The sequence below is a fragment of the Babjeviella inositovora genome (genome assembly GCF_001661335.1).
Source record: "Babjeviella inositovora NRRL Y-12698 unplaced genomic scaffold BABINscaffold_8, whole genome shotgun sequence".
Taxonomy (NCBI): Eukaryota; Fungi; Ascomycota; class Pichiomycetes; order Serinales; genus Babjeviella; species Babjeviella inositovora.
Window position 1 is genome coordinate 387,192 of NW_017566845.1, and position 23,438 is coordinate 410,629.

At 48.3% G+C, this 23,438-nt stretch overlaps 10 protein-coding genes and 1 non-coding gene across 11 annotated transcripts; 3 read left to right on the forward strand and 8 right to left on the reverse strand.

Annotated features, from left to right (window-relative positions):
* Window positions 1-204: 204 nt before the first annotated feature.
* Window positions 205-3,119, reverse strand: MID1 (Mid1p; the record flags this gene model as incomplete). The annotated part of the gene is made up of 2 exons (XM_019131136.1): window positions 205-1,908; window positions 3,070-3,119. The coding sequence occupies 2 exons, from the start codon at window positions 3,117-3,119 to the stop codon at window positions 492-494; spliced, it is 1,467 nt and encodes a 488-aa protein (XP_018984428.1). The 3' UTR covers window positions 205-491.
* BABINDRAFT_t237 lies at window positions 2,889-2,960 on the forward strand. Its single transcript has one exon. It is a non-coding gene; the product is annotated as a tRNA-His (tRNA).
* A 148-nt stretch (window positions 3,120-3,267) lies between the features above and the next one.
* BABINDRAFT_176675 (C2H2-type zinc finger protein) lies at window positions 3,268-5,216 on the reverse strand. Its single transcript, XM_019131021.1, has one exon. It carries the CDS (start codon window positions 5,210-5,212, stop codon window positions 3,431-3,433), a length of 1,782 nt encoding a protein of 593 aa, XP_018984429.1. The 5' UTR covers window positions 5,213-5,216; the 3' UTR covers window positions 3,268-3,430.
* A 1,404-nt stretch (window positions 5,217-6,620) lies between these two features.
* CDC6 (AAA family ATPase) lies at window positions 6,621-8,910 on the forward strand. The gene has a single exon (XM_019129209.1). It carries the CDS (start codon window positions 6,853-6,855, stop codon window positions 8,509-8,511), a length of 1,659 nt encoding a protein of 552 aa, XP_018984430.1. The 5' UTR covers window positions 6,621-6,852; the 3' UTR covers window positions 8,512-8,910.
* On the reverse strand, window positions 8,599-8,940 carry BABINDRAFT_148039 (uncharacterized protein). Its single transcript, XM_019127200.1, has one exon. The coding sequence runs from the start codon at window positions 8,926-8,928 to the stop codon at window positions 8,686-8,688; it is 243 nt and encodes an 80-aa protein (XP_018984431.1). The 5' UTR covers window positions 8,929-8,940; the 3' UTR covers window positions 8,599-8,685.
* Window positions 8,941-9,465: 525 nt separating this feature from the next.
* Window positions 9,466-11,104, reverse strand: BABINDRAFT_162169 (putative serine/threonine-protein phosphatase). Its single transcript, XM_019129210.1, has one exon. It carries the CDS (start codon window positions 10,948-10,950, stop codon window positions 9,778-9,780), a length of 1,173 nt encoding a protein of 390 aa, XP_018984432.1. The 5' UTR covers window positions 10,951-11,104; the 3' UTR covers window positions 9,466-9,777.
* Window positions 11,105-11,928: 824 nt separating this feature from the next.
* Window positions 11,929-14,095, reverse strand: JEM1 (Jem1p; the record flags this gene model as incomplete). Its single annotated transcript, XM_019127132.1, has 2 exons — window positions 11,929-13,824; window positions 14,011-14,095. 2 exons carry the CDS (start codon window positions 14,093-14,095, stop codon window positions 12,104-12,106), a joined length of 1,806 nt encoding a protein of 601 aa, XP_018984433.1. The 3' UTR covers window positions 11,929-12,103.
* Window positions 14,096-14,105: 10 nt separating this feature from the next.
* RAP1 (DNA-binding transcription factor) lies at window positions 14,106-17,442 on the forward strand. The gene is made up of 2 exons (XM_019131022.1): window positions 14,106-14,194; window positions 14,378-17,442. Exons 1-2 carry the CDS (start codon window positions 14,133-14,135, stop codon window positions 17,187-17,189), a joined length of 2,874 nt encoding a protein of 957 aa, XP_018984434.1. The 5' UTR covers window positions 14,106-14,132; the 3' UTR covers window positions 17,190-17,442.
* A 12-nt stretch (window positions 17,443-17,454) lies between these two features.
* BABINDRAFT_148069 (uncharacterized protein) lies at window positions 17,455-19,815 on the reverse strand. The gene is made up of 2 exons (XM_019127201.1): window positions 19,716-19,815; window positions 17,455-19,664 (listed from the first exon to the last, which is right to left on the reverse strand). Exon 2 carries the CDS (start codon window positions 19,657-19,659, stop codon window positions 17,719-17,721), a length of 1,941 nt encoding a protein of 646 aa, XP_018984435.1. The 5' UTR covers window positions 19,660-19,664; window positions 19,716-19,815; the 3' UTR covers window positions 17,455-17,718.
* A 187-nt stretch (window positions 19,816-20,002) lies between these two features.
* On the reverse strand, window positions 20,003-20,482 carry BABINDRAFT_148084 (uncharacterized protein). The gene has a single exon (XM_019127202.1). It carries the CDS (start codon window positions 20,354-20,356, stop codon window positions 20,087-20,089), a length of 270 nt encoding a protein of 89 aa, XP_018984436.1. The 5' UTR covers window positions 20,357-20,482; the 3' UTR covers window positions 20,003-20,086.
* Window positions 20,483-20,621: 139 nt separating this feature from the next.
* BABINDRAFT_162174 (uncharacterized protein) lies at window positions 20,622-23,412 on the reverse strand. The gene has a single exon (XM_019129211.1). The coding sequence runs from the start codon at window positions 23,315-23,317 to the stop codon at window positions 20,891-20,893; it is 2,427 nt and encodes an 808-aa protein (XP_018984437.1). The 5' UTR covers window positions 23,318-23,412; the 3' UTR covers window positions 20,622-20,890.
* Between the last annotated feature and the right edge of the window lie 26 nt (window positions 23,413-23,438).

Below are 23,438 nucleotides of genomic sequence, written 5' to 3' on the forward strand. Positions count from 1 at the left end.
ACAGGTCTTCTGCGAGTCGGTTAAAGTATATAACTGGCGAGTGCAATAAGGAGTGAGTCTCACCCTCGGAATAAGCCATTCTTTGGTTCAAACTTCCATGTTAGACCTGTCCTACGTTAGCGTAATGCTGTGGCCACTTACCGGAACTACAACACCGCTACGGACCTTGGAATGGCCAAAATGAGTCTGTTCGCTATTCTTGGCTTTGTAGAGTGCAGGGGAGCCCTTAAGCCCCGAAGTGTAAGATCTTTATCACTTTGGTAAAGAAAAAGTGGGAAAAGACAATCCACTACCGTTATGACTTTGCCTTACAGACAAACCCACGATAATATGGCGATGACGTTCAAGTATCAGCAAAGCCTGCTGAGGTCACCTCTCAAGGCAGCATGATTATTCATTTCGTGGTCACAAACAGATCCACTGCCATACCAGGTATTGCTACATTAAAAACAAGATAGTTTGACCCATCCATTGACAATCCATTATTACAACTAGCTTCTTCCGTACTGGTCCTGGGGGTAGTTCGGGAAGAACGATGCCTGGGCATTGGCGATATCCTGGTTAGGCAGCGAACCCACAAAGTTGCATGACGTTCCGTTGTATGTATCGTCGTACCAGTAATAGCTTTGCGCTATTGTGGCATTATCCTTGGGGCACACGAACGCAAAGTCATTCACAGGACAGTCTTGCACAATGTTGTTACACAAGTTGATGCACGGAAGCACTTCGTAGTACGGCTCCTTCGGCTGCACCACCGTGTTCACAAACGGGTTTCGCGACTCACCCACATCGCGGTACTGGAAGCCCGTATAGTTGTAGGTGCTGCAACGGGGAATCGTCACCGCACATAGCCAGTTTTTATAAGCGGTAGCACAATCGTCGCACGTTCGCACGGTCGAGTACAGGGCGTCGGCTTCGGTGTCACAGGCGGTCTGCTGAAGCGCAAACGTGAAATTCTGGTAGAGCGCAAGGGGATTTGAGTCATAGAGAATCTTCAAGTTCAACTCACTGCCGTCAATGTCGTACTGAGAGGATATGGGCACTGAGTAGGCAACGTTGTTGCAAAACTCCAAATCGTAGATCAATCGACAGGCCCGCAGACTCTGGGTCTGGAACTCAAACTTGGTGAAAATAGATCCTCCGTTGTCTCCACTTCCTTCGAAATCCTGTGTCAAGTACGCCACGTAGTTGGTAGAGGCGTTGAGGCCGTCTATATAGAACTGCTGCTGGATGCCACCGCCGCGGTTGGTGTAATTGGAGGTCATGTTAACGGTGTCAATCAACACGGGGCCGTTTCTGACAGCACACCAGCTATTGTTGAGGTGAGAGAAATAGTTGATATACGAATAGTCGTAGATAAAGAGATTGAACTCGCCGCCAGATTGTACCTGAATAAGTGTGGCGTTGGTCGTGGAGGCGGAGATGTTTCCCGTGACAAAGAGCGCCGACTCGAAATCCGCATCCACGAGACTCGCATACAGCCGGTCGTCCCATTGGAACACCAAATCGTTCTGCGAGATGGCGATCTGATAGCTCCAGTTGTCCTTGATTTCGGCACTCACAGGGGAAGTGACGGCGATATACAACTCGGAGTGGGCGTCGTCAATGAGGGTTTCTGCGAGCCCCTGAGAGTAGCCCTGGGAAAACGTAAGGCGTGAGGCCTGTGTGAGATTGGCCATGTCACTGGCGTTGAATGAATAGAACAATTCAAGACTGTTGTGCAAGTCGTAGTCGCCAACGTTGGACGGTTCGTAACAGATGACCCCTGCCAAGAAAATCAAGATCTCGAACTGGCTCGACGCACCATACGATTGCGTATCCACCGCAAATTTGTAGTATTGTGTTTCGTTCTGCCCGATCTGGGCAGACACCGGCGTCCATTCCAGAATCGATCCGGGTTCGCCGCTCCTTTTCAGTATAGCCTGGAATGGCGTGCCTAGAGGACTGAATATATCAGAGCTGTGGAGCTTGCATGTGGCCAAGATCGGCAAAAGGAGCCAGAAGAGGGTATTTAGACACCGCATCGCTGTTTTGTGGGGTTTAGCGGAATAAAGTGAAGGGGTGGATAGAAAGAGAATGGGCCAAGTTGTATGGCGGGCGAAAAAAATTAATGCGCCTCGTTATAAGGCACATCAGCCGCATGATGAGCGCTCGCAGTATGCGGTTCAGTCTTGGTGTTGTGGAGTACCATGATCGTATGAGATTATTTCGGTGGTGGTATGGTATTAGTATATTACCATTATAACAATGACCCTTACTTCGGCTGGGTCTTCTCCCCTATTTCAGCGCGCCCTCGTACGGCGGTTCCGATTTGAGGAACGGCCCCTTCCCCTGTATGATTCTACAACCCAATTAACAGCTTCGCCAGGATCGTCACTTCTGTGGAAAATTTTGCAATGCAACCATTTTAACAGCTTGCTAGCGAATCACTGTCGTTTTGACCCTAAAGGCAGCTGTACCCATGAAAACTCCTTGTCCATGGGATAGTCGATTCTTTTAACGGTTTTGACCCTGAATGTCTTTTCTTCGTTTTTAATTTTAATTTCTAGACGTCGGTGTAGGTGATGTATTTTTCCACTCAAAGACTTCTTAGTTTCAGACTTCGTCCGTAGAGTTACACGTTGACAGATACTTGGACCAGGCGAAGCAAAGGTTGTGAGACCAAAACCTGTGACCGTCTCAGTTTCCTAAAATAATGGATTGCGACACGTGTAACTAGAGTATTTTGAGCTGTTATACCATCTGGCCGGTGTACGCCTTTCACTAATTCGAGTGAATGAGCTACATAAGCACTGCTCTTTCTCTTCCTAAATCGGTCTAAAGTTCTTCACAAGTCCCGAGTTTTCTACTCTGTGTATCTTTCTATATGATATTTTTTGCCAACACTAGCCGGTCTAGTATAGTGGTCAGTACACCTCTTTGTGGCAGAGGAAACCCAAGTTCGATTCCTGGGACCGGCAGATTTGTTTTTTGAAGCTCAAGAAAAGTTTATTTGGCATGAATTCATCTCGATATATATTAATGGTACTCTATTGAGGGAAATAATAGACTTTCCAATCTATTGGTTACTTTCTATAAAAATGTTGACAGTAAGTGTATCTGTATATACATATAAACATTTAGTATGTGATAAATATATAAATATTTTTCCTAGATGTTATATTGTATAATGTCAATGTCCAACATTATGGTAATAATCTGGTCAGTACTAATATCATATTTTAGTATTATTCACTACATATGTACACGTTTTATGTGTACGTATTTGGCTCAAGTTCATACATTTTGAACGGGAAACTTCCATACCCAAAAGGAACAGCAAGGATTCGCTCCGAGAAACACTAGGATCTAGACACAATACGAGACAATCATCATTCAGAAGACACACCATAGTCAATGAAATATAAAATAAATACACACGAGCATCCAGTTAATCATTACAAGCAACAAGGGAAGGATATAACTCCTTTGGAATCTCCACCTCATTCGCAGCTTCCGTCTCACTCTCAGACACAGATTTGGTACTACCCGCATCCTTCATATTCTTAATGGCCCAAGCAATGTCACCACGAATCTTCGCAATCAATGCCTTATGCTTGATCACATCAACTTCGCTCATCGCCTTTGAGCCGAGGGATAACGAATTCATACCAGACAACAAGTCATTGTCATCGTCCCGCTCTTTTGCACCATCATCCGGAGAACTACTCGATGCCTGTTGATTAACACCCACAACAAATCTCTTTGTTGGGTCTTGGCCGAAACGCTGGTTGGCAACCTGTGGGTACGTATGGCATGTCGGGTAAGCGGTAGACTCGAAAGGCATCTGGTCATTAACCATTGCCATAGGACCATAGTTCGGCTGGTGTTGGAGCTTTTGCTCCGCAAGATTCGCTTGGAATGTAGGGTACACCGGGGACGTCGGAGGAATGACGTTTCCTGCGAAAAGTGGAAGCTGCTGGGGGTTCTGGGAAAACGCATCCAACGAGCTATTCAAGCTTTGGAAAAACATATCCACCTCCAACAACTCCTCAGGGTTCACTTGGCGGGTGAATGGTTGATCCATGTACGACACGCCAGTGTATGCTGGAAGGTAGGTTGACTCAAGTGACTGTTGCTTGTTCACTGGAACGTCTGTTGGAACAGCAGAGTTCATGAATGAGACATTGAAGTTGTTCAATTCATGGAATATGGTTTCACCGTACGTCGGCTCCACCTTCATCTTCTTCAAGCTATGGTAGAAACCAGCAATTTGTTCCACATCACGCTTGCGGGACGCCATCGGAACGTTTGAAAACCCGGCTTCTGGCTCAGCGCTATTCTCGTCGTTCTCTTCATCGTGGACTTTTGCATGCTTTTTCAAGTCCTGGGGTCTCTTGAACCCCTTGTCGCAGAGATCACAGGCGTACGGCTTCCAGGGCACATGAACCCGCAAGTGGCTAGTGATATGGTCTCTCTTGACTGTGGAAACCTGGCATGTGCCCCAGTGGCACACAAGTGACAAGTTTTGCAGGGACTTGCGTCCAATGTGATCGTCACAGAGGTGGTTGTAGAGATCAGATCCGTCTGCGAATAGAAGCTTACAATCTATCCACTTGCACGGGAACGGGCCTGCACTTTTTTTGGACCTATATTTTGGCGGAGACGCAGAAACGACAGATGACACTGGCGTCTGTTGGTAACTAGCTTCAGCGTGGGGGAGAGATTGCTCAGGGAATGGAGCAAAGGTAGGCATGTCAGATAATCTCGGGTAGTGGATAGCTGGAACCATATCTGAGCCGTTCAGATTTAACGGAGGTAAAACCTGTTGTGGTGGTTGGTTAAACATTTGTGGGTAGATCTGTTCGTTGATCTGGTTGTAGCCCTTGAACCCAGATTGAATATAGGGCGATCTTTCATTGGATTGGCAGTCGACTGACGAATCGGGAGAGACTCCCACAGGGCTGTTGTAAGATTTGGGAGATATCGTAGACTCTGGCGTTAGAGATACATCGTGGTGGGGAATGGCTGTGGTGAGTCCAGAGGGAGTACTTGCGGACGACATATTAGAGAAAGCTGGGGAGTCGTCCATGGAGGTCGGGTAGAGGAAGGAAACAGGGTGGACGTTGTAATCAAACTGCCCCTCTGCTGAGCCAGCCGGTGGGTAATCGTTCTGGGTATAGTCGAAATTTAATGTTGCTTCGTCAAAAACAGATTGAAAAGCGGTTGACATTTTGTGGTGACTTGCAATTTGTGAGAGAATGATCAGTAATGCTAAAGAAGGCTGATATAACAGAGATCGTTGAGACGTAACGTAAGCAATGTAGAGACAGTTGGTCAATTATGGGGTGTTTCTTTGACGTGTATCTAGGTAAGGGGTACGAACTGATTATATACATTTCAGGCATGTTAGCATGCGCCCACACGTCACGCATAGTTCGATGTGCGAAAATTACGTATATCTGGTGCGAGTAAGCGGCAAACGTAGGTAGATGCAGGAATTGCATCACTTGTATGTGTATCGTGCATAACCGCCAAGATCGAACTCTTGGAAGTTGGAAAAAAAGAAATTCTCGCGATTGTAGTACCAGACACAGTGGTTGTGACTGCATGTGCATGCGTCTAAGGGACGTGGTTCCGTTCCAAATTCATCTGGCCTTTGTTAGGCAGAGGCTCAAGCTGATGTGGGCGGTGCGCGTGTCTACCATTTTCCCTCTATCGGCCTACATGCTGGCCATAGCCGGTTTATCATAGTCACCCGCGCCGCATATTTGTACGACTCTGTAAGCCCAGTTTAACTAAAAGCTATACCGAGACACCTGGCAGGTAAACGTGGCCAAATTCAGCGCTGTACTGACTGGCGAGGTACTAGATATGACGTCAAGCTCCTTCATTTGAAGGACATGGTACATGTATACTTTCACACCGGATACCCTAGATCTAAAACGTCTTCAGTGATTGAGTAGGTGGTAGGAGAAATCATTTAGTGGTTTGAAGAGATTCCACTCCGTATGTTTCTTACCATGAATGGTGAAACTGGGCTTACTATTTCTGTCAGTATATAGGTATTGCCATCCGTCAGTATTTAGGTTTCGCCGAGAATGCGTATGTCGTGGCGGTACTATAATAGGGTCTAGGGTGACTATTAATATAAAATCAGCACAGCCGTGTTACGATATGGCATCGTGATTTAATGGTAGTTGAGACATTCGTGGGGTGTAGTTATCACAGTGGATTTATGATTCTTTGAAATTACCCGAAAAACAGGTTCGAGAATAAGCTTTGTGGTGGGAGCCTAAGAAATTCATGAGGCACTGGGCTCATTAGTAACGCTATGTACTACAGGTTTCAACCCTAAAACACAAGTAAATGTAGTTGGCCCAATGCAGCTGAATATACTCTCTCAATACCGTTAGTTACGTGGGCAAGACAGAAGGGTGACCAGCGCCACTTAACTTATGCTTCCATGTAAAAAAAAAGATCAAGTTTTATGAAACCACAACAAAATCTTTAATATTACCGTACCCTCATAATATCTAGCCATAGGTGTAGCAATCCCACTCATTGTGTACCACACAGATCTAGTCTCTTTTTTGCGATCTGAAATGTACATTTCCACGCATGCGGCCTGACGTTCTCGCGTTTATTGAAAAATCTCCGCGGCGCGCTTAAGTAGCACGCGTTATTGATGGCGCGTTTTCTCCTAATGCGGAGATTTTCTCGAGAAATTTTATATAGGACGCGTCCGCAGGACAACCTTGTTTCCCCAAACTGCCACATCATTACACCTATATATATCTTCCGCTACTCTAGATATTCCTTCAAGTCCTTAGCATCCCTTCCGACCTAATTGAATATTTCACTAATCGCATAATGAAGAGATCCGCCTCCATCCAGTCACCAGATGTCAATGAGCGAAAGCGAACCAGAAGCTCCGCTAGACTTGCACATTCCCCCGTTGAGGTCTTGAGCGATCTCAGCGATGATGAAATCCCTGAAAAGAAGAAACATACCGTTGTAAAGTCCCAGACTACCGTTTTGCAGAAAATCAGTCTCAACGCCTTGCAAACCCCTCCCTCTACCCCCACCAAGGCTCGAGTCTTGGACTTTCAAAATGAATCACCCGTTAAATCTAAAACCGTTGTCCAGTTGAGGTCGCCTCCTGCTACTCCCCAAAAACCTTCTTTGGAGCGAATCTCCATCTACACCCGGGCCAAGTCGCTCTTCCAGAGAGGCTCCGCTGCAGGGCCGGCCGAGACTCCGTGTTTACCGTCCCGCGACCACGAGGGTAGGTACCTCAACGACTTTGTCAAGTACAACATAATCCACAACTACTCCAACACCGTGTACTTGTACGGTCCCCCGGGCACCGGAAAGACGGCCCTGGTCAACCAGACGCTAGCAAGCCTCTTGAAGGGGCTGAAGAGCGCAAACGTTTTCTCCACCAAGAACCAGATCCAAACGGTCACAATTACGAACGACATGGACGAATCTTCCGCAGCAGTCGTGCGCAAGGTGATTGTGATCAAAATCAACTGTTTCATCATCAACAAGCCAGAGAACATTTTCCACGAGATCTACTGTCAGTTGAATAACGGCTACAAGCTCGACGGCCGGAAGTACCGTTATGAAGACCTTCAGGAGCTGTTACAGAGCGAGCCCAAGTTCCAGAATCTTTCAATCATCCTTGTGCTCGACGAATTGGACAGTTTGATCACCAAGGATCAGCAAATCATCTTCCAGTTATTCAAGATGGCGTCGTCCGTCGTGGATGCCGCGCCCAGCGTCCGGCCAAACGTGATTCTCATCAGTATCGCCAACGCGTTGGACTTAACGGACCGATTGTTGCCTAGATTAAAAACGAACGGCCTCAGTCCTAAAACGCTCCAGTTCATGCCCTACAATTCAGACCAGATCAAAAACATCATAACGGAAAAATTACGGTCGCTCCACACGGGAGATGAAGTTTCCGTTCCATTAATCCACCCAGTGGCAATTCAGCTCTGCGCGAAAAAGTCCGCTTCGAACACGGGTGACTTACGTAAGGCGTTTGACGTGGTGCAACAGTCGTTGGATTTGGTAGAAGAAGAGTGTAAAAAGACGGGTGACGTGTTTGCGTTGACCGCAGCCACCGCGCCAAAGGTGAGCATTAGCCACATGTCCCGGATCTTTGTTTCGGTCACCGGAAACAGCAAGGCAAGCCAGCAACTCGCCTGCTTGAATATCTTGCAGAAGTCGATCTTGGCGTCCATGATCAACTCTATCAAGCAAAGTAACAAGGGCTTGTTGACGAACAACCAGTTCTACGACCACTACTGTGCGCAGGTGGGGAGTGACCGCATGTTGGTGAAGTTGAAAAAGGGCGACTTTTTGGAAATCGTTTCCGCGTTGGAAGCCAGCTCCATCATTCTCATGGTCGACGATGTGAAGCGGAATGTGGAGTTTGGGCAGCGAAAATTTAAGTTGAACGTGGACTTTGATGAGGCTGTGAAGCACATGGAGGAGATTTCTCTCTGCAAGAGATTTCTCTAAGGTAATAGCCAAAGGCAGAAGCAACATGACAGATGTAAATAAGGCAATGATAAATAGATGCAATATGCAAAGATTCCAAACGGATGTGGATGCTGTAACAAAATATGAGTACGGGGGGGACCGAGACTGTGGAGGTTGGTAAATGCCTCCACCCAAACCAAGCTTACTTGGACATTATTTGAGCCCCATACAGTGCTTGAACTCTACCCACCAGACTTTCCTAAAGGCTGTGATTTTTTGCACAGGGGTCGGTGCAAAGGTCGAGTACTGGTACCGCACGTCTTCGGCAGCGGGCTGACGCCCTGGCGGCGGGATACCGTTGATTTTGGCGTGGATCGTCTGCACAAACTTGTGGAATGACGCTGATTTCATCAACGTCTGGTAAAGAAGGTCTTCGAGCGAGGTGGGAGGGCGCATGATATATTGAAGAAGAGCTCATAAAGCAGTACAAGTTAGGAACGTCCTTTGCTTGAGGTTCTCTTCAAATACATTAGGTCGTTCCCCTACCAGTTACCGAACATGTGTCTGGCGTTATAAGCACCTACGTGTTATGCCAATGTGGCAGCTTGATACCGATATATAAAATCACCGATACAATGATTAACGACGACCAGTTGACCACCTTGGCCATTTCCTTTGGTATCTTTGCGTTCGTCATGATCATGTTCTACCACACCATTCTTTCCAGCGGTGTCAAGGTCGATGAGTACGCCTCCAAGAGAGTTGAACAAAAGACGGACTAAGCGGTGAGTCCGCCGGTTGAATGATGGGGTAATGGAACGAATTGAAACCTGATTTGTCCCTAATACAGGCCCATTTCAGCGTCTTGCCAACTATATCGCCATATCCTTTTCGCTTCCTTCCCCCCTTGCCTGAGATGTGTCGTTGAAGCAGGTGAGTTGTATACTAGGGCCGCCTAAAACTATAACTATATACACTTTATTACTGTGCATACCACCTTTGTAGTTGAACTGTTATGTAACTTGTCCCTGTATACGATGGGGAGTTTGGCTGTGGTAGCAGGTTGAGGATTAACGAGTCTGCTTACTTTGACGCGACGCTTCCGGGCATAACAAGGGACTGAGTTTGTGCCAGAAAGGAGTATGTTGTCTGCATCATTACCGATCCCGGGCGAACCTATAAGAGTCTTGTCCACCTGGCATTAAGCATAACTTTATCTATAATTTCACTTCTGGTAAACTACTCGTAAACACTAAGATGGTTTACAAAATTCTATATTTGGGTCCCCGGAAGCAGCCCTGGTCCTTAACACTCAACTTGGTACAACTTATCCTTGTACACCACCTCTCTCTTCTGGTGCTTCCCACCCTTCTTCTTCTTACCTTCCTCGGCCCAAACGGTCAATGCACTCAATTGCTTCCCCTTATTGCAGCCCAGATCCAATCCCTTAGACCAGCTCTTCAACCTCAACCCACGATGGGCGTCATGGCCGTAGTACACCACCATCTGCTTCTCCCGGCTCAACGTCTGCTGTAACTCCTTCCACTTGCTCGTCCAGGATACACCGTCCTCCAACGGCAACTCTGATGTTTCGTTGAAAAACGGAGGAACCAAGTCACGCACGGAGACGACATCCCACGGGTCCTGCTCTTCCAAGGACACAATTGACGGGTTTAAGCCCCCGTGGACTGCCACCCCCTGCACCGAGCCGGAGAATAATGTAGGGTCGGTGTCGTACGGAGAGGATTTAGAGGGGCGGAACGCAACAGGGCCGAGTTTGAGGATGATGGGACAGGAGTTGAGGTACTTTACATGTCTCGGCTCCAATCTGCGGGCCAAAAGAAACTCAGGGTCCTCATCTAGGCGCATCACAGACATACCCGGAGGCAAATTGACGGGGAGAGAGATGGAATTCGCGTCCGAGGCTTCGAACACAAGGGGGTCTAGTCTGTGATAGTGGGTGTAAATATCGAGAATATTCAACTCGTGGTTCCCGAGAATGCACTTGATGTTGTTCTGCTCGGCCCAGTCGAGCATTTTGAACGAATCTGGGCCCTTGGAGATGAAGTCACCAAGTAACACAACCGTATCCCTCTTCCGCGAGTACGCCATTTGCTTAAGCAACTTCTGGAGCTCGTTGAACTGGCCGTGGATATCGCCGATGAGCACAAGTCTGCTGGTTCCGTGGGGCGTTGCTAGGTAGGGATGCAATTGCACATCCAAGGCGGCCACTTTGCGTAGCGGTTCAAGAGCCTGAGCCACAGGCAAAAACATGTTGGGGAGGTAGAAACCTAGGAAGTAAAAGGCACCAGCCGTAATGAGTGCACCGCAAATGGAGTAAAGGATCACAAAGCATTTATTATGGGGCGTAGATTCGTATTCGTAGTATTCGTTCTGCTCTATATCCTTGGTTTGGCGGTAATTGGTATGGTTGGGGGAGGTTAAATCGGCTTGCACCAACGGTGTGGATTCGTTCATTGTAAGTAGTGTATGTAATGGGCAAGCAGAAAATTCAGGAAAAAGGTCACTCTAATATACGGTAAAAGTTGGCTGCTAAATAGATATAATTTGTTGATCTAAAACAGAGAAGGCTTGTGACAATGCAATGTGATAAACGTATTAGTGAGATTCAAACTGGGTACTAATTTACGGAAACGCCATGGGCACAAAAGCTTTATCCTAGTGCATAAGGGAAATTCCCAACCGTTCGGGTTACGCAACACATGTGCTGCGGCTTTTAGTGTTTTTCCGGTCGTAACGGTAATTTGTGAGGCACGTGGTGGCATGCGGGAAATCAAGAACTGGAAGCTGTTCAGTTTCACCCAAAATCATTGTGATTCAGCGGTCGACGTTTATATCATACTGCGATTAGAAGTCTGCAAAAGAGTAAAATTGACCTGAACATATCTGGACTTAGTGCTAAGAGATAATACCAAAGCACGTCATGTGCTATACTTTGGATATTGCATGTTTCAAGTTAGTATAGATTTTCGGTGAGTAATACACTGAGGGTAAGGCAATAGCCGTCATAAATACAACAGAATGGCAGAATCAGTCGGGAGGATGTATATTAGCACAGTTCTGATACCTGTGGGCTATAAAATCAGTATCGCTTAAGCGTGCTAAAGTATGTGGATTAGGGAATTGCTAGAACTTTTCAGCTTTTGGTGCTTACTGTATAATTTAATCTCCCACAACTTAGTGTGCGGACAATAGCAGGGTCCAATAAATATACCATATCTCCCGTAACATAAAAAGTACCATGATCTCCTAGTACGACTCAGTGGCAAACCTACTGAGAGAGTATTCCCAATCCGGACGTTTTTGAGAGGCGCTCCTAAATCTATGAAGTATCTGTAAGCAGTCTATGGAACCTACACACGAAGCAGGCATAGGTCATAAATATACCGAATTTTGGGTATTTCATAAACAAATTCCATACTCTGTTTACATTGCCACCTAATGAAATGTGTATTTACGTATCAATTTACCGACGTCCGTCTTTTGTAAACTTCTGGTTTGACCTATCCAGACTGGGAATCAGCTTCCTGTTAGTGAAAGCCTCACAGTAGTCCGCTTTCCCCAGCCAACCTACTACACACTCTACCGCATTGTGTAATATGTTCACTACTTAATGCCCCCGCTGCGCCTTCTTATGCTTCATGTTCTGGAACTTGAAATGGCTGTTGCCTCCGAAGCCCCCAAAGCCCCCAAAGCCCCCGCCGGCAAACGGATTCTGATGGTGCTGGGTCTGCTGCCTGCGCCCAGCCTCGGGGTCATTAGGGTCTTCACCCTTATCGTAGCGTGCCCTCAAGTCCTTGTCACCTAACACCTCGTAGGCGTGGTTGATCTGCGTCATTTTTTCTTCAATCTGCTCGGCTGTGGCGTCACCACGGTACTTGTCGGGGTGAAATTTCTTTGTCATGTCTCTATATGCCTTTCTAATGGTTGTATCGTCGGCCGTACGAGGCACTCCGAGAATCTTGTAGTAATCGTGCTTCGGCTTTAACGGTTGTTGGTACTGTTGTTGTTGTTGCTGCTGTTGTTGTCGATGGAAGTGCTGCTGTTGCTGCTGTTGTTTCTGGTGCTGCACAATCGGTTCGTGGCGCAGCTGCCACAACTGAGTCTTCTTCACCCTCGCGTTAAACTCATTCAAAAGAGCAGCAGCCTGGTCGTACTTCTGATTTTTCAACAACAAGTCGATCTTAGGAACGTGAGCGGGGAAGAACTTCGAGCCCTCCGGGAGACCTTTTCCAAGATACAACTCCTGGCAGAGCGGTTTCGCGGCTTTGTATTCCTTGCGGTGGATGTGTGCCTCGCATGCAGCCTTGGTCAAGTCACGGAGAAACCCATTGTGCACCGCGGGGATCTCTTGCGCGTGCGCGGTGTCGCGGAGAAATTCAAAACTTGACGTAACCTCGCGCGTGAGCCCCAACTGGCGCAGCATTGCCTTGGAAAACGTGGGTTTCTCAAACAACAACTGGTGCAATTTTGCCCATTCATTTTCACTGACATCAATTTCCTCCTTTAAGTCATCTGAAACCTCGGCTACGTCCAAGTGGGAATAGTAAATGGACACCTTCTCGAGAAGTGTGAGGAGCTCCAGGAATTTAGTGTACACCTTCGACTGCACCTGACACGGCTTGTACTCATTATCGTTCCTGAGGCACTTGGCGGTGAGCAGCTTTGCGTTTTCAAAGTCGCTGAACCCGTAGAGGTAGAGCGACGAGAGGCGCTGCGTGTGGTCGAGCACATTCGGCTCGAGCTTGTGCAACGCGGTGAGATCGTCGAGCACAAGCGACAAAAAATCTTCGCGCTCGGTTCTGAGAGTTGCCGCTAACCGCAACTGATGCACCTCCTTGTTTAAAGGCGAGAGGCCAAGCAAGTTGGTGCACTTGTCGACGTATTCGGCCGAGTCCGGACACGTGTCCTTGAGAAAGCTCATCTCGTGAACGCCGAACTGGACCTCATGGTGGAACTTATCGAAATCCAGCACCGCCTGTTCTACAAGCAGTGGTTCAGCGGCAATCTGGGTGGCCAACTCGTCGTAGCGGCCCAATTCTAGCAACAAACGGAGCAACCGGCTGCGCGCGGGCGCCATGTGCGGGTCATACACAAGACATTGACGGAAATCCAGCACCGCCTGTAGCTCACGTCCGAGTGTGATCTCGATGATTCCCTTTTTGTAGTAAACCCTCGGAATAGCATGTGAAGCGGCGTTCTCCTTGAGTAAGGCACCCAAGAGCGAATCGTACTCCTGGAGGAGCTGTGCGGTGGGGCCGGTGCTGAGGAAGAGACGGTCGGTCTCCTCGAGCCGGGTTAGAAGCGACGAGCTCACTGCTAGCACCAGCCCTAAAATGTATGTAAGAGTGGACAATTTCATTGCATTGGGTGTAACAAGGCTCTATGGGGGTAGCAAAAGAAGGGTTAAGCACGGCTTTGAAGTAGGGCTGAAAAGTCGTGTGCATCTGCGCACGTGACCAATTGTGGTGCAGCACTGAGAGGTCGTGCGTAGAACGCTTCACGTCAATCTGTTACGAGAGGTTGTGGGCGTCACGCCGCACGCAGTCAGATTCTTTGTTGTGGTTTCAATTAGATCAACGGCTGATACGGGGTTAGACATCCTCTCGTTATATGAAGTCATTGACACAAAGTCTAGCATGTCTGAATTTTCCACGTCCTTAGACGATTCGGGCGACAGAATGCGTCTTGTCAACGCCACGTGAGTACGCTTTTACTCTGTCAGCAGTGAAGAACCCAGTTGTCAGGCCATACATCCACCCGCAATCCCAGATTTTACAAGACGCGTACATTGATTCTTGCCCATAGCATCTTCCTTGGTGGTCCTCCCTGGTGTTCTTCCTTGTCACCTTTATTAACCTCCTGGACCCATACTAACGTTTAGACCGATTTTTGTGCGAAAGGATGGCTCGCCAATGGGCTTCCACGTGCCGCAAGATGAGCCGCAGCGGGAAGCGCTTATTAGGGTAATTGAAACCAACGGTGGCATTGCTGTTGCTGCCAGAGATGCAGACATGGTCATCTCCGCCGAATACAACGCCTGGAGCCCGCGCTACTTGCCCGACTTTATCTTCGATTCTGCGGCGCAGGGCGTCGTGCTCCGGCTTGACAGCTTCCGCACCCGGCTTGTGCAGGAAACAGATGCTGATCTCGATCGTGAGTTTATGGATGAGCCGATGGGGGTGCACTCGGGGGCTGCTCCTGAGTGGGCCCAGCCACCTGTGGAGCGTACACACGCGTATTACATGCCACTGCCCGACGCCACAGCCCCAAATCGACCGCAACCATCACAACCCCGTGTATACCAGTCAACCCCCCGACAGATGCCACAGCTATCCAAGCTGCGAGCCGTCGTGCCTAGACGGCCGGAGGCCAACCTCTTCACCCCCGAAGAAGACGAGATAATCCTCGAGGAGGTCCGACGCAATCCATCACTTCGCAACACACATTCTTTTTTCGAGGTTATTTCTCGGAAAATGCCGTCGCATTCCGGGCCCTCCATCCGCCATCGCTACCGCACCCATCTCCAGTCGCAGCTCGAGTACGTTTACAAAATCAATCCACAGACGAACAAGCCGGTAACGGTGGAAAACGGGGCACTAAAGACAACCAACGTGCTTCCGCGCCCTTTGAAGTTGAAATACACCGCCGATGACGACTATGCGTTGGCGGTGGCGTTGCTTCTGAGTCCCACCGGCCCCACCACCTCCCGGGGGTTCTATAAAATGTTTGCAGAGAGACACACCAACCACTCTGCTGACTCCTGGCGCGACCGGTACCGCAAGTTTCTCGCCGTACACGGTGTCGTCGAGTATAAGCAGTACTATGAGACGGAAAAAGCCCAGGGGCGTGTTCCGGAGATGCTCAAAAACATGACCAGCAGAAAGAACCCGGGAGCGCCGAGTATTGATGACCTGGTACGGAAAAGAGCCAGAACTGAAACATCTGTGGCACAGTTCGATGCGCTTCTTGGAGCCTACTGCAACACTCCCGAAGAAGGAACAACCACCGTACAGGTGAGAGAAACAACGTTTGATGAGTCAATTTCCCAGGCGGTACATAACTCGCGTTCGGCAGCACATACCGACACATCCATTCTGGCAGAGATCTATGAGACAGGGGCTGAGACCATTCAGCCTCAAATGCGTTCAGTGAAATCCGCTGCCAAGAGTTCACCAAAAAAATACGCTGATTCGAGTGTACTGGAGGTTATTGCGAGGTTGGCAGCGCGAGGAAAGCCGAAAATTCGGGACAGCGAGACTGAGAAGGCTAAACATCCACGGGCTGACGACAGGAAAGTGAGAAAAAGCCCTGGCTCAGTTAAGTCTTCCCCTCGGGTGAACAGCCCTGCTAAACCGACTCGCACTTGCAAACATATGTTCCTCGGTAACGACGAAAGCCGTGCCCCTCCCGTAGAATCTGTCGCGGCAGCCACGACGGAGACCCATACCACTCCGCTCGGCTCCCGCCTGAAGGTGTTTCCTTCAGGGCCACTCGTTTCGCCAGATTTAGCTAAACTTTTGGGGGAATACACACCGACCCGAGATCCGGCAGTCTCGCCGTCCCCCGTTAGAGCAGGGAGGGCCTCAAAACTGCCACGAGTGAAAACAGAAAAGTTTGCAATGCTGACCCAGACTCCTCGCGTTGATAAAAGACGATCAGTTGTGACTGAGTTGGTTCCCACACCGATCTCTACCCTGGATCAGCAGCCACTGATAGATACGTTGTCATCCAGAAACCCTAGTTCTTTTCCTGTTCGGACAAACGTCCCAGAAACCATTCCGCGGCCAGTTGCCCTAAAAACTATGTTGCGCTTTGCTTCTAGTGACGAGTCAAGCGACGAGTCGGCTCCTGGCAAACCTGTTGCTGACATGACCGCGAGTGTGTCTCTGGCCCGAAAAATGCCGCAGTCTGAGAGAAAGCCAACCCACTCAGCGACCGAAGTGAGGCCGCCGGAACATATGCTGGAAGCAGGAAAACGTTGGTTGGGGTTGAACTCTAATGATATTTTCCGTATTTCGGATCGCAAAGAGAACACCATCGGCCTTGATAGTGAATCTCCATCTGCTACCCCTACTCGGGTTCACTCCAAACAGCAGCAGCCAGTTATAGCGGATAGCGATGATGGGCCAGTGAGTAAAGGCACAAGCCCGGAGGAACCGGCTGAGTCAAACACCCGTGAAGCACCTGTAGCTCCACCGACTCCTCAACGTTACACCAAGGAGTTCCAGCAGCTTCTCGAGTGGTCCGCGTTCGCCCGTATTAAGGAGTCATCTTTTTCCCCGCGCTTCCACGCTATCGGGATTCAGGAGGCACTCAGCCGTCTAAAAGGGTTGGCTAAGCGCTACCCCCACGGTGTCAGTTTTGATGTTCTCTTGCTGGACCTTGAAAACCACGTGGGGCTCGTGAATCCATTAGTGGGTAGCATGCTCTTCTTTTGCACGGGAGACTTGTTCCTCGTTCCGCAGTACTTTGAGGCGGCTATGGCACATGGAAAAAACTCTCAAGTACAGACAATCCCCGGGGTCTGGTGTACTAAGTACGACCTGATGTTGCGCTCCAAGGATGAAGAGGCTGACCGCTTCTTATGCGAGTTCCATGGCGAGGAGAATGTAATTGCAAGGCGCGAGTTTTTGCTTAATTTTCCAGACGACAGAGAGACCGGTACTGAAGGGTTAGGCGCGTTTTGGAAATAAGTCATTGGAAGGGCTAGTGAATTTTACATAACTCTCCGAAGAGGGAAAAGAATGTTCAGAGGGTTGCTTGTAGGTGAATCGTTTGACAATGACTTTTATTTATGGCATAGGATGGTATTTTGATACTAGGTCTTTCCAGGTTGTGATCATGCTTAGGGCTAAATCTTTCCAGCTCGTAATCATGCTTAGGGCTAGATCTTTCCGGTTTGCGATCATGTTAAGGCTGTTTTGCGTAGAGAAATTCAAAGACATGGATAAATGGTTATATGAGCTTCTCGTTAAAAAGTATTAAATGGATTAGGACTATTGTCGGCGTTTGTCATACAGTGACGCTGGGAGGAATCTCGGCCAACCTTCACCAATAGACGAGGTGCTACGATAGTCAAATTCGGAGGTAATCAAGTAGGTAATTATACCATATAGTATACACAAACAAAATACCCTCCTTTAAGCAATGAGAATGAAGGGCAAAGAACTGGAAGACAAAAAAAAATTATAGCTAGCGGAAACCTTTCAGTAGATCATAGGCTTAATTCACCCACCTTGGGGACGCCTTTCGAACTGACCCGTTGAGAAAAAATCTCTCAGATTCGTCCCCACTGGTGAACGCAGCACTGCCATTTTCGTCGCTGTACTCGTCGTCAGACACATTCTCGATAATGGTTTTGTGGACACCTCTGATATTCACCACACTTTCAATAATCCCACCGGTCTTGTAGGTGTGGGAGGTCAGAAATTCAGTCTGCGGGATGGCCAAGCCTCCTTTCACGATCGGCACCTCGGTCTGGTTGTGGTCAAAATCAGTCAAATCAGTGGAGTCCCGGTTTTCGGAAGTGGAAAATGTCTGTTTCACCGGCGCTTCATCGTGTCTGCGAGCCAACTGTTCGGCCACAGCGCCGTCTTCAGTGACATGAACCGCGCCATATCCCTCCCCGCCTGTAGACTGCTGTGGCGGTGGGAGAACCTGGAATACTTCATCGGCATGGGATGGACTTTTGATATGCACAAACGCCTTCTTGGAGCTCTCGATCGGATTGGCAGCAGGGTTGATCGGCCTGAACAGGGTGTTGAGCAACGAATTACCATGGCCATCATCAGAAACGAACTTTGGCTGGGGGGCAGAAAGCAACGGGTGGTTAGGTAAGGAGGTGGAGTGGGTCTTTGAACTACAGTTGCCTTCGACAGAGCTGCGTCTGGAGGTGGTGTATAAGTGGTGGAGGTAATGGGTCATGCTGCGCTTGGCCAAGGGACCCGGCTGGGTTCTCTTGATGGCGTTGTTGATGTCTATATAGACATCTGATTCGTCAATAATCTCCTCACCGATCAACTCCTCAATCACATCCTCCAAGGTTAAAATCCCCATGGCGCTCTCAGAGTCGCCGGGGTTGGCGGAAATCACAATCATGTGCGACTTGCCCTCCTGGAAGTAGTTGAGGATGTTCAAACACGACGTCTCGGGAGAGGTTTCGGGTAAGGTGGCCAAGGGGAAAGAGGAGACTGGCAACTCATCGTCTGGATCATACGAAATCAATACTCTCACTAAAAGCATCCCGATAAAGTTCTTTGGCTGGCCCGGGACATAGATCGGGATACGCGAGAACCCCTTGTGCAAAATGTCCTCGACGATCTTGGTGTCCAAAATAGTGTCTGCAGGCATGGTAAACACACTTTCCATGGGGGTCATGATGGTCCCCACGGGTTTTTCCTTCAAGTCAAGCACGGCGCTGATGATGGTAACCTCGTCCAGGTTCAATCTCTCGACACCCATGGTGCGGTGCAACGTGACAAGGGTTTTTAACCCAGACTTCTTGTACACGGTACCGTGGTCTTCGCCCAAAACATAGTCCAACAACATGGCAATGGGGTAGGCGACGGGATACATCACGTACATCAATCCCAAAACAAACGGCGCGCACATGGAGCCGACCTGGAGCCCGTAGCGGACACACACCGACTGCGGAATCACCTCGCCGAAGATGACAATGGACACGGTGGAGGCCACAACGGCGGGCCACCCACCTCCTAACACGCTGTCCAACACAATTGGAAGCGACTCGTTGGTGATGACATTCGATAATAGAAGTGTAACAAGCACCCAGTGCTTGCCCCTGCCAATCAAGTCCAAGACCCGTTTGGCGTGTCTACGCTCGGAATCTTCGCCAGAAGAGGCCATGACCTTCAAATAGACCTCGTCCTGGCCCATGAGCCCCAAAGTCAACCCGGCAAAGATTCCGCCGAGAATTACAAGCAACGCTGAGAAAAGCAAGTTGGTAATGTACTGGCTTTCAGACAACTCCTCTCGGAGGTGGTACTGGCTGTCTGGCTGGGTGTACACAGACGATACCAACGCCACGGGAATCCCCTTCACGAGCTTGGGTAAAGTGGAGACAAGAACGGATAAACGGCTCACATTGGAGCCCAGGAAGGCGGTGCGGGGGGTATTAACATTACGTATCGAGGGTTTTAGCATTTATACTGGCGCGTTAGTATACGAGGATAAGAACAGGGTTATTTGGATACACATACTTTGAAAAAATCAGGTTTTATTGTGTAGCAGTTTTAGCCGTAAAAACGATAAAAACTGAGCGTGGAATAAAAAGAATAGGAATTGTGGGAAAAGGGATGGTGTGTTCGTTTTTGTTCTGGCGTATTCCATCCCTGAACGTGTCTGGTTTGTTTTTCGCCTACTTGCAATATTGCGCCTGTATATCGGTATGTCCACGCCCTTTGACTAACCAGCCTTACCGCTCATAAAAATTGTCATGCGGGCACTAAATCCGCTAGTTGGTTTATTTAGGGGGAATCTGTAAGGTTTTTGACGCACTAAAGACATACACCGACGATACTGGAGCCGACATTGTATGCATACACAACGAAGCCCGTGCTGAATCGTCGGTTTATGAGACAAAACGGGTTGCTACACGTGTCTGATGTTCGAGAGTATTATAATGATTTCTTTCACTATAGCGTATGCTCACACAAAGTGTGGAGAATGATGTACTTGCTTCACTAGTGCGTCGTATACTTATACTAAGTGTTGTCGAAATGGCTATAGTTGTTTCACTAGTGTAGGATACATACCCTAAGTGGCATGAAATCAAGGAAATTACTTGGCAGGGTTGCGTAAAGCGGCTTGTTGCTTTGTATAGTTTTTTTTTTGTTTTCATTCTAACTAGAAGATTTACCGTTACTTTGGGGCTTTCAGTGGACAACGTGACCGGTTATTGGATATTGATTGACATTTCTGGACCGCACCCAACCCAGTCCGGCGAATCGCCGTTCTGGGAAAGTCAGTCAGACTGGTGAATCACTCACATAAACTTTCATGTGCTCCCATAGCCCACGTGGGTAATGAAAAGCCATTGTGCTGGAAACGCTGCAGGATACGGATATTTACAGAGTAAAATCCTCTATGGTTTAGAGTTCACTCCGGTATTTGCTGTTTGTAAGCTGAGTTAGGTCTCTATGGGTTTAAGTTGATGTGCATTCAGATCTGGTACTTAAGTTTCGCAGCGTCTCAGTTGTTTCTTATGTACACCTGACAGATCGTGCTGCAGCAGTACTCAGACTTGAAGACTTGATTAGTTTGTAAAACGGTGCCGTTACGTTCGAAGTATTGCATGGTGAGGCCTGGGGTCTAACGGAGTAAGGATAATTCGCTGATAGTCATATTACGTCTAGCACTACCTATATACAGTAGATTACATAAACGAACCGTCGGAATCTGGCTCTGTATCCCCGTCTCCAGACCTCAAGTAATCTGAGTCATCGGATTCCATAAACGAACCGTCAGAATCTGGCTCTGCACCCCCGTCGATTTCCAAGTTTGGGTACTTTGCTTTTATCGTTTCAATCCAGGCGGAATAATTCTCCACCTGGTTTCCATGCATGTGTAAATTGGTTAACCCGTCTGGTATTTCCAAGTTGCTAATACCCTCTTCGGTTAGGCTGTTCTCGCATAACTCCAAAGTTTTTAGATTGGAAGGAAGTTTTACCAATCCAGAGATGTCCGATAACCCCTTCAAGGGCCCTATTCTCGGTGAGGATATTCTCAGCGGACTCGTAGTGTCGTCAGGGCTCCTCGCCAGTGTCTCACACTCCTGGCCCAGGATGCTGAACAACCTGAGAGAGTCCGGAAGCTGTAAGTTACGGATAGCAGCGATTGCGTTGCTCTCCACGTCGAAGCGCTTTAACCTTGGGGGCAATTTAATTCCATCAATAGATGTAATTTTATTCACTTCGAGTTCCAAGTTGAGTAGGCTGGCGGGGAATTCCACATTGGCCACACTGGTAATCTTATTTTTACAAAGACGTAAAATCTCCAAATTTGGAGGAAACGTGGCGCCTTCCAACGACGTTATCTGGTTTCCGGTGGCCTTCAATACCTTCAAACTCAGAGGAAACCGGAACCCTGATAAGGTATTTATCAACGAACCACGTATCGCAAGGGTCTCAAGACATTCAGGGAGCGGAGAGATGTCTCCAAGGGTATTAATGTCCAGTCGATTCAAAAGGAGGGAGCGAATTTTCAAACACGGATCGTCAGCGTTGGAAAAATCGAGTTTCTTTAACAACGGGTTGTGTGAAATTTCAAAGTTGGAGCAGTTAACGGGAAGGTGAAAGTTTACCAACTTGGTCAACCCAGAGTTGAACAAGTTTAGTGTTTCAATAGAGTCGGGAAGGATTTTCGAGAACTCTTCAAGGCTATTATATGCCAACATTAACTGGGTCAATCTAGGTGGAATGGTAAGCGCTTCGATCGAGATAATTTTGTTGGAGGAGAGGTTGAGAAACTTGAGACGAGGGGGAAGCTGTAGCCCTTCCACCGAGCCCATGTGCATTCCCGTAAGGGCCAACTCCATCAAGCAGGGAGGGAACACGAGGCTGCTAGGGCGGTAGGAAGAGAAAAACTTCCAGTTATACTCAAGTTGCAAGGTTTCGAGACCTCCGGGGAACACAATCGCATAGGCACCAACGGGGTCTATGCCATCGGCTTCGTTTAGGTCACCAAGGGCATTGTGATTAAGAACAAGACGTGTCAACGAAGATGGTAGTGCGTTCACAAAAGCAATGGACGTGAGCAGCGAATGCACAATTTCCAATATCCTCAATTTTGGAGGGAATTTCATCGCTCGAACTTCGGACGACAGAAGCTTTGTGTTGTGAAACCTAATCGAGGTGAGGGTGTCAGGAAGGGTTCCGGCACGGAATTCCCTCAACGGGCATTGCACCACATATAGGGCCTTCAAGTTTGGTGGCATTTCTCCCTGCCGGAAGCGGTTAATGCTGCAGTGACAGAGCTCAAGCTCCTCCAACAGCAACGGCATCTCAAACAGCTCATCAATCTGCCCCACAGTCTTAATCGTTTGCAAGCGCAAAAATTTCAAGTTCGCCAAGTTTAACTCGTTAAACCGCTGGACGGAAAAATCCTTGACCGTGATCAAGGTCAATACTTCCAACGATGAAGGTATTTCTCCGTACAGGGACATTGGCATCCAGGGAATGCAGAGGTGCAATTCGCAAAGTCTCGGTGGAAGCTCAAAGATTGGCGCATTAGTCTTAATGGCAACGGCATGGTCGCGTTGTGTTATTTTGAGCTTACGAAGTTTCGAGGGTAACGGCGGAATGTTTGGGTTAATACGGTGGTCCAAGATGGTGATAGCACGGATACACTCCCACACCTGAGGATCCGCAGGAAGCCAGTTCCAGTCAAACGCCTCCATTTCGGAATACGACTGCAAGTCAATAATCACGTCCGAGAGCACGGCTGACACTTTGGCAAATGTCTCTCCGCGAAGGAAACTAAAGTTCTTGATCCCATTTAGAACCGAAACGTAGAGCTTCTTGATATGTAACTGGCTGAGATCATTTCTCTTGGTGAGAGCTTCAAACTCGGGAACCGAAATCTGGATCGCGGAGAGGTCGATGGGCTTCTGGATACCCTGCATTTTTGGTTCGCAGAACCTCAATTCGATGCACTCGTAGTACGATCTGCAAGCCATGACAGCAATCCGCTCGTTCTCTGATCTCATTAGCACTTCAAGGGTGAGTTTAGGAAGGTAAGCCACGATTTTGGAGACAATCTCGGAGGGAAGGTCATCCCACAACAGGAGAACGAATCTGGGCATAAGCAAGGAGGGATGATATTCTAGCAAAAATCTTGGTGAAGATTGATTACAGTAAACTGCACCGGTAAAGAGTGGTAAAGGCTTTGAGAGAATATATATATATATATATATATACTTAATG

Excerpts from the sequence above, each read along its gene's own strand:
- BABINDRAFT_176675 (XM_019131021.1), bottom strand. The coding sequence starts at position 5,212 with ATGTCAACCGCTTTTCAATCTGTTTTTGACGAAGCAACATTAAATTTC.
- CDC6 (XM_019129209.1), top strand. The coding sequence starts at position 6,853 with ATGAAGAGATCCGCCTCCATCCAGTCACCAGATGTCAATGAGCGAAAG.
- BABINDRAFT_148039 (XM_019127200.1), bottom strand. The coding sequence starts at position 8,928 with ATGCGCCCTCCCACCTCGCTCGAAGACCTTCTTTACCAGACGTTGATG.
- BABINDRAFT_162169 (XM_019129210.1), bottom strand. The coding sequence starts at position 10,950 with ATGAACGAATCCACACCGTTGGTGCAAGCCGATTTAACCTCCCCCAAC.
- RAP1 (XM_019131022.1), top strand. The coding sequence starts at position 14,133 with ATGTCTGAATTTTCCACGTCCTTAGACGATTCGGGCGACAGAATGCGT. Across the intron at positions 14,195-14,377 it reads ATGCGTCTTGTCAACGCCAC|ACCGATTTTTGTGCGAAAGG; the intron begins GTGAGTACGCTT and ends ACTAACGTTTAG.
- BABINDRAFT_148069 (XM_019127201.1), bottom strand. The coding sequence starts at position 19,659 with ATGCTAAAACCCTCGATACGTAATGTTAATACCCCCCGCACCGCCTTC.
- BABINDRAFT_148084 (XM_019127202.1), bottom strand. The coding sequence starts at position 20,356 with ATGAAAACAAAAAAAAAACTATACAAAGCAACAAGCCGCTTTACGCAA.
- BABINDRAFT_162174 (XM_019129211.1), bottom strand. The coding sequence starts at position 23,317 with ATGCCCAGATTCGTTCTCCTGTTGTGGGATGACCTTCCCTCCGAGATT.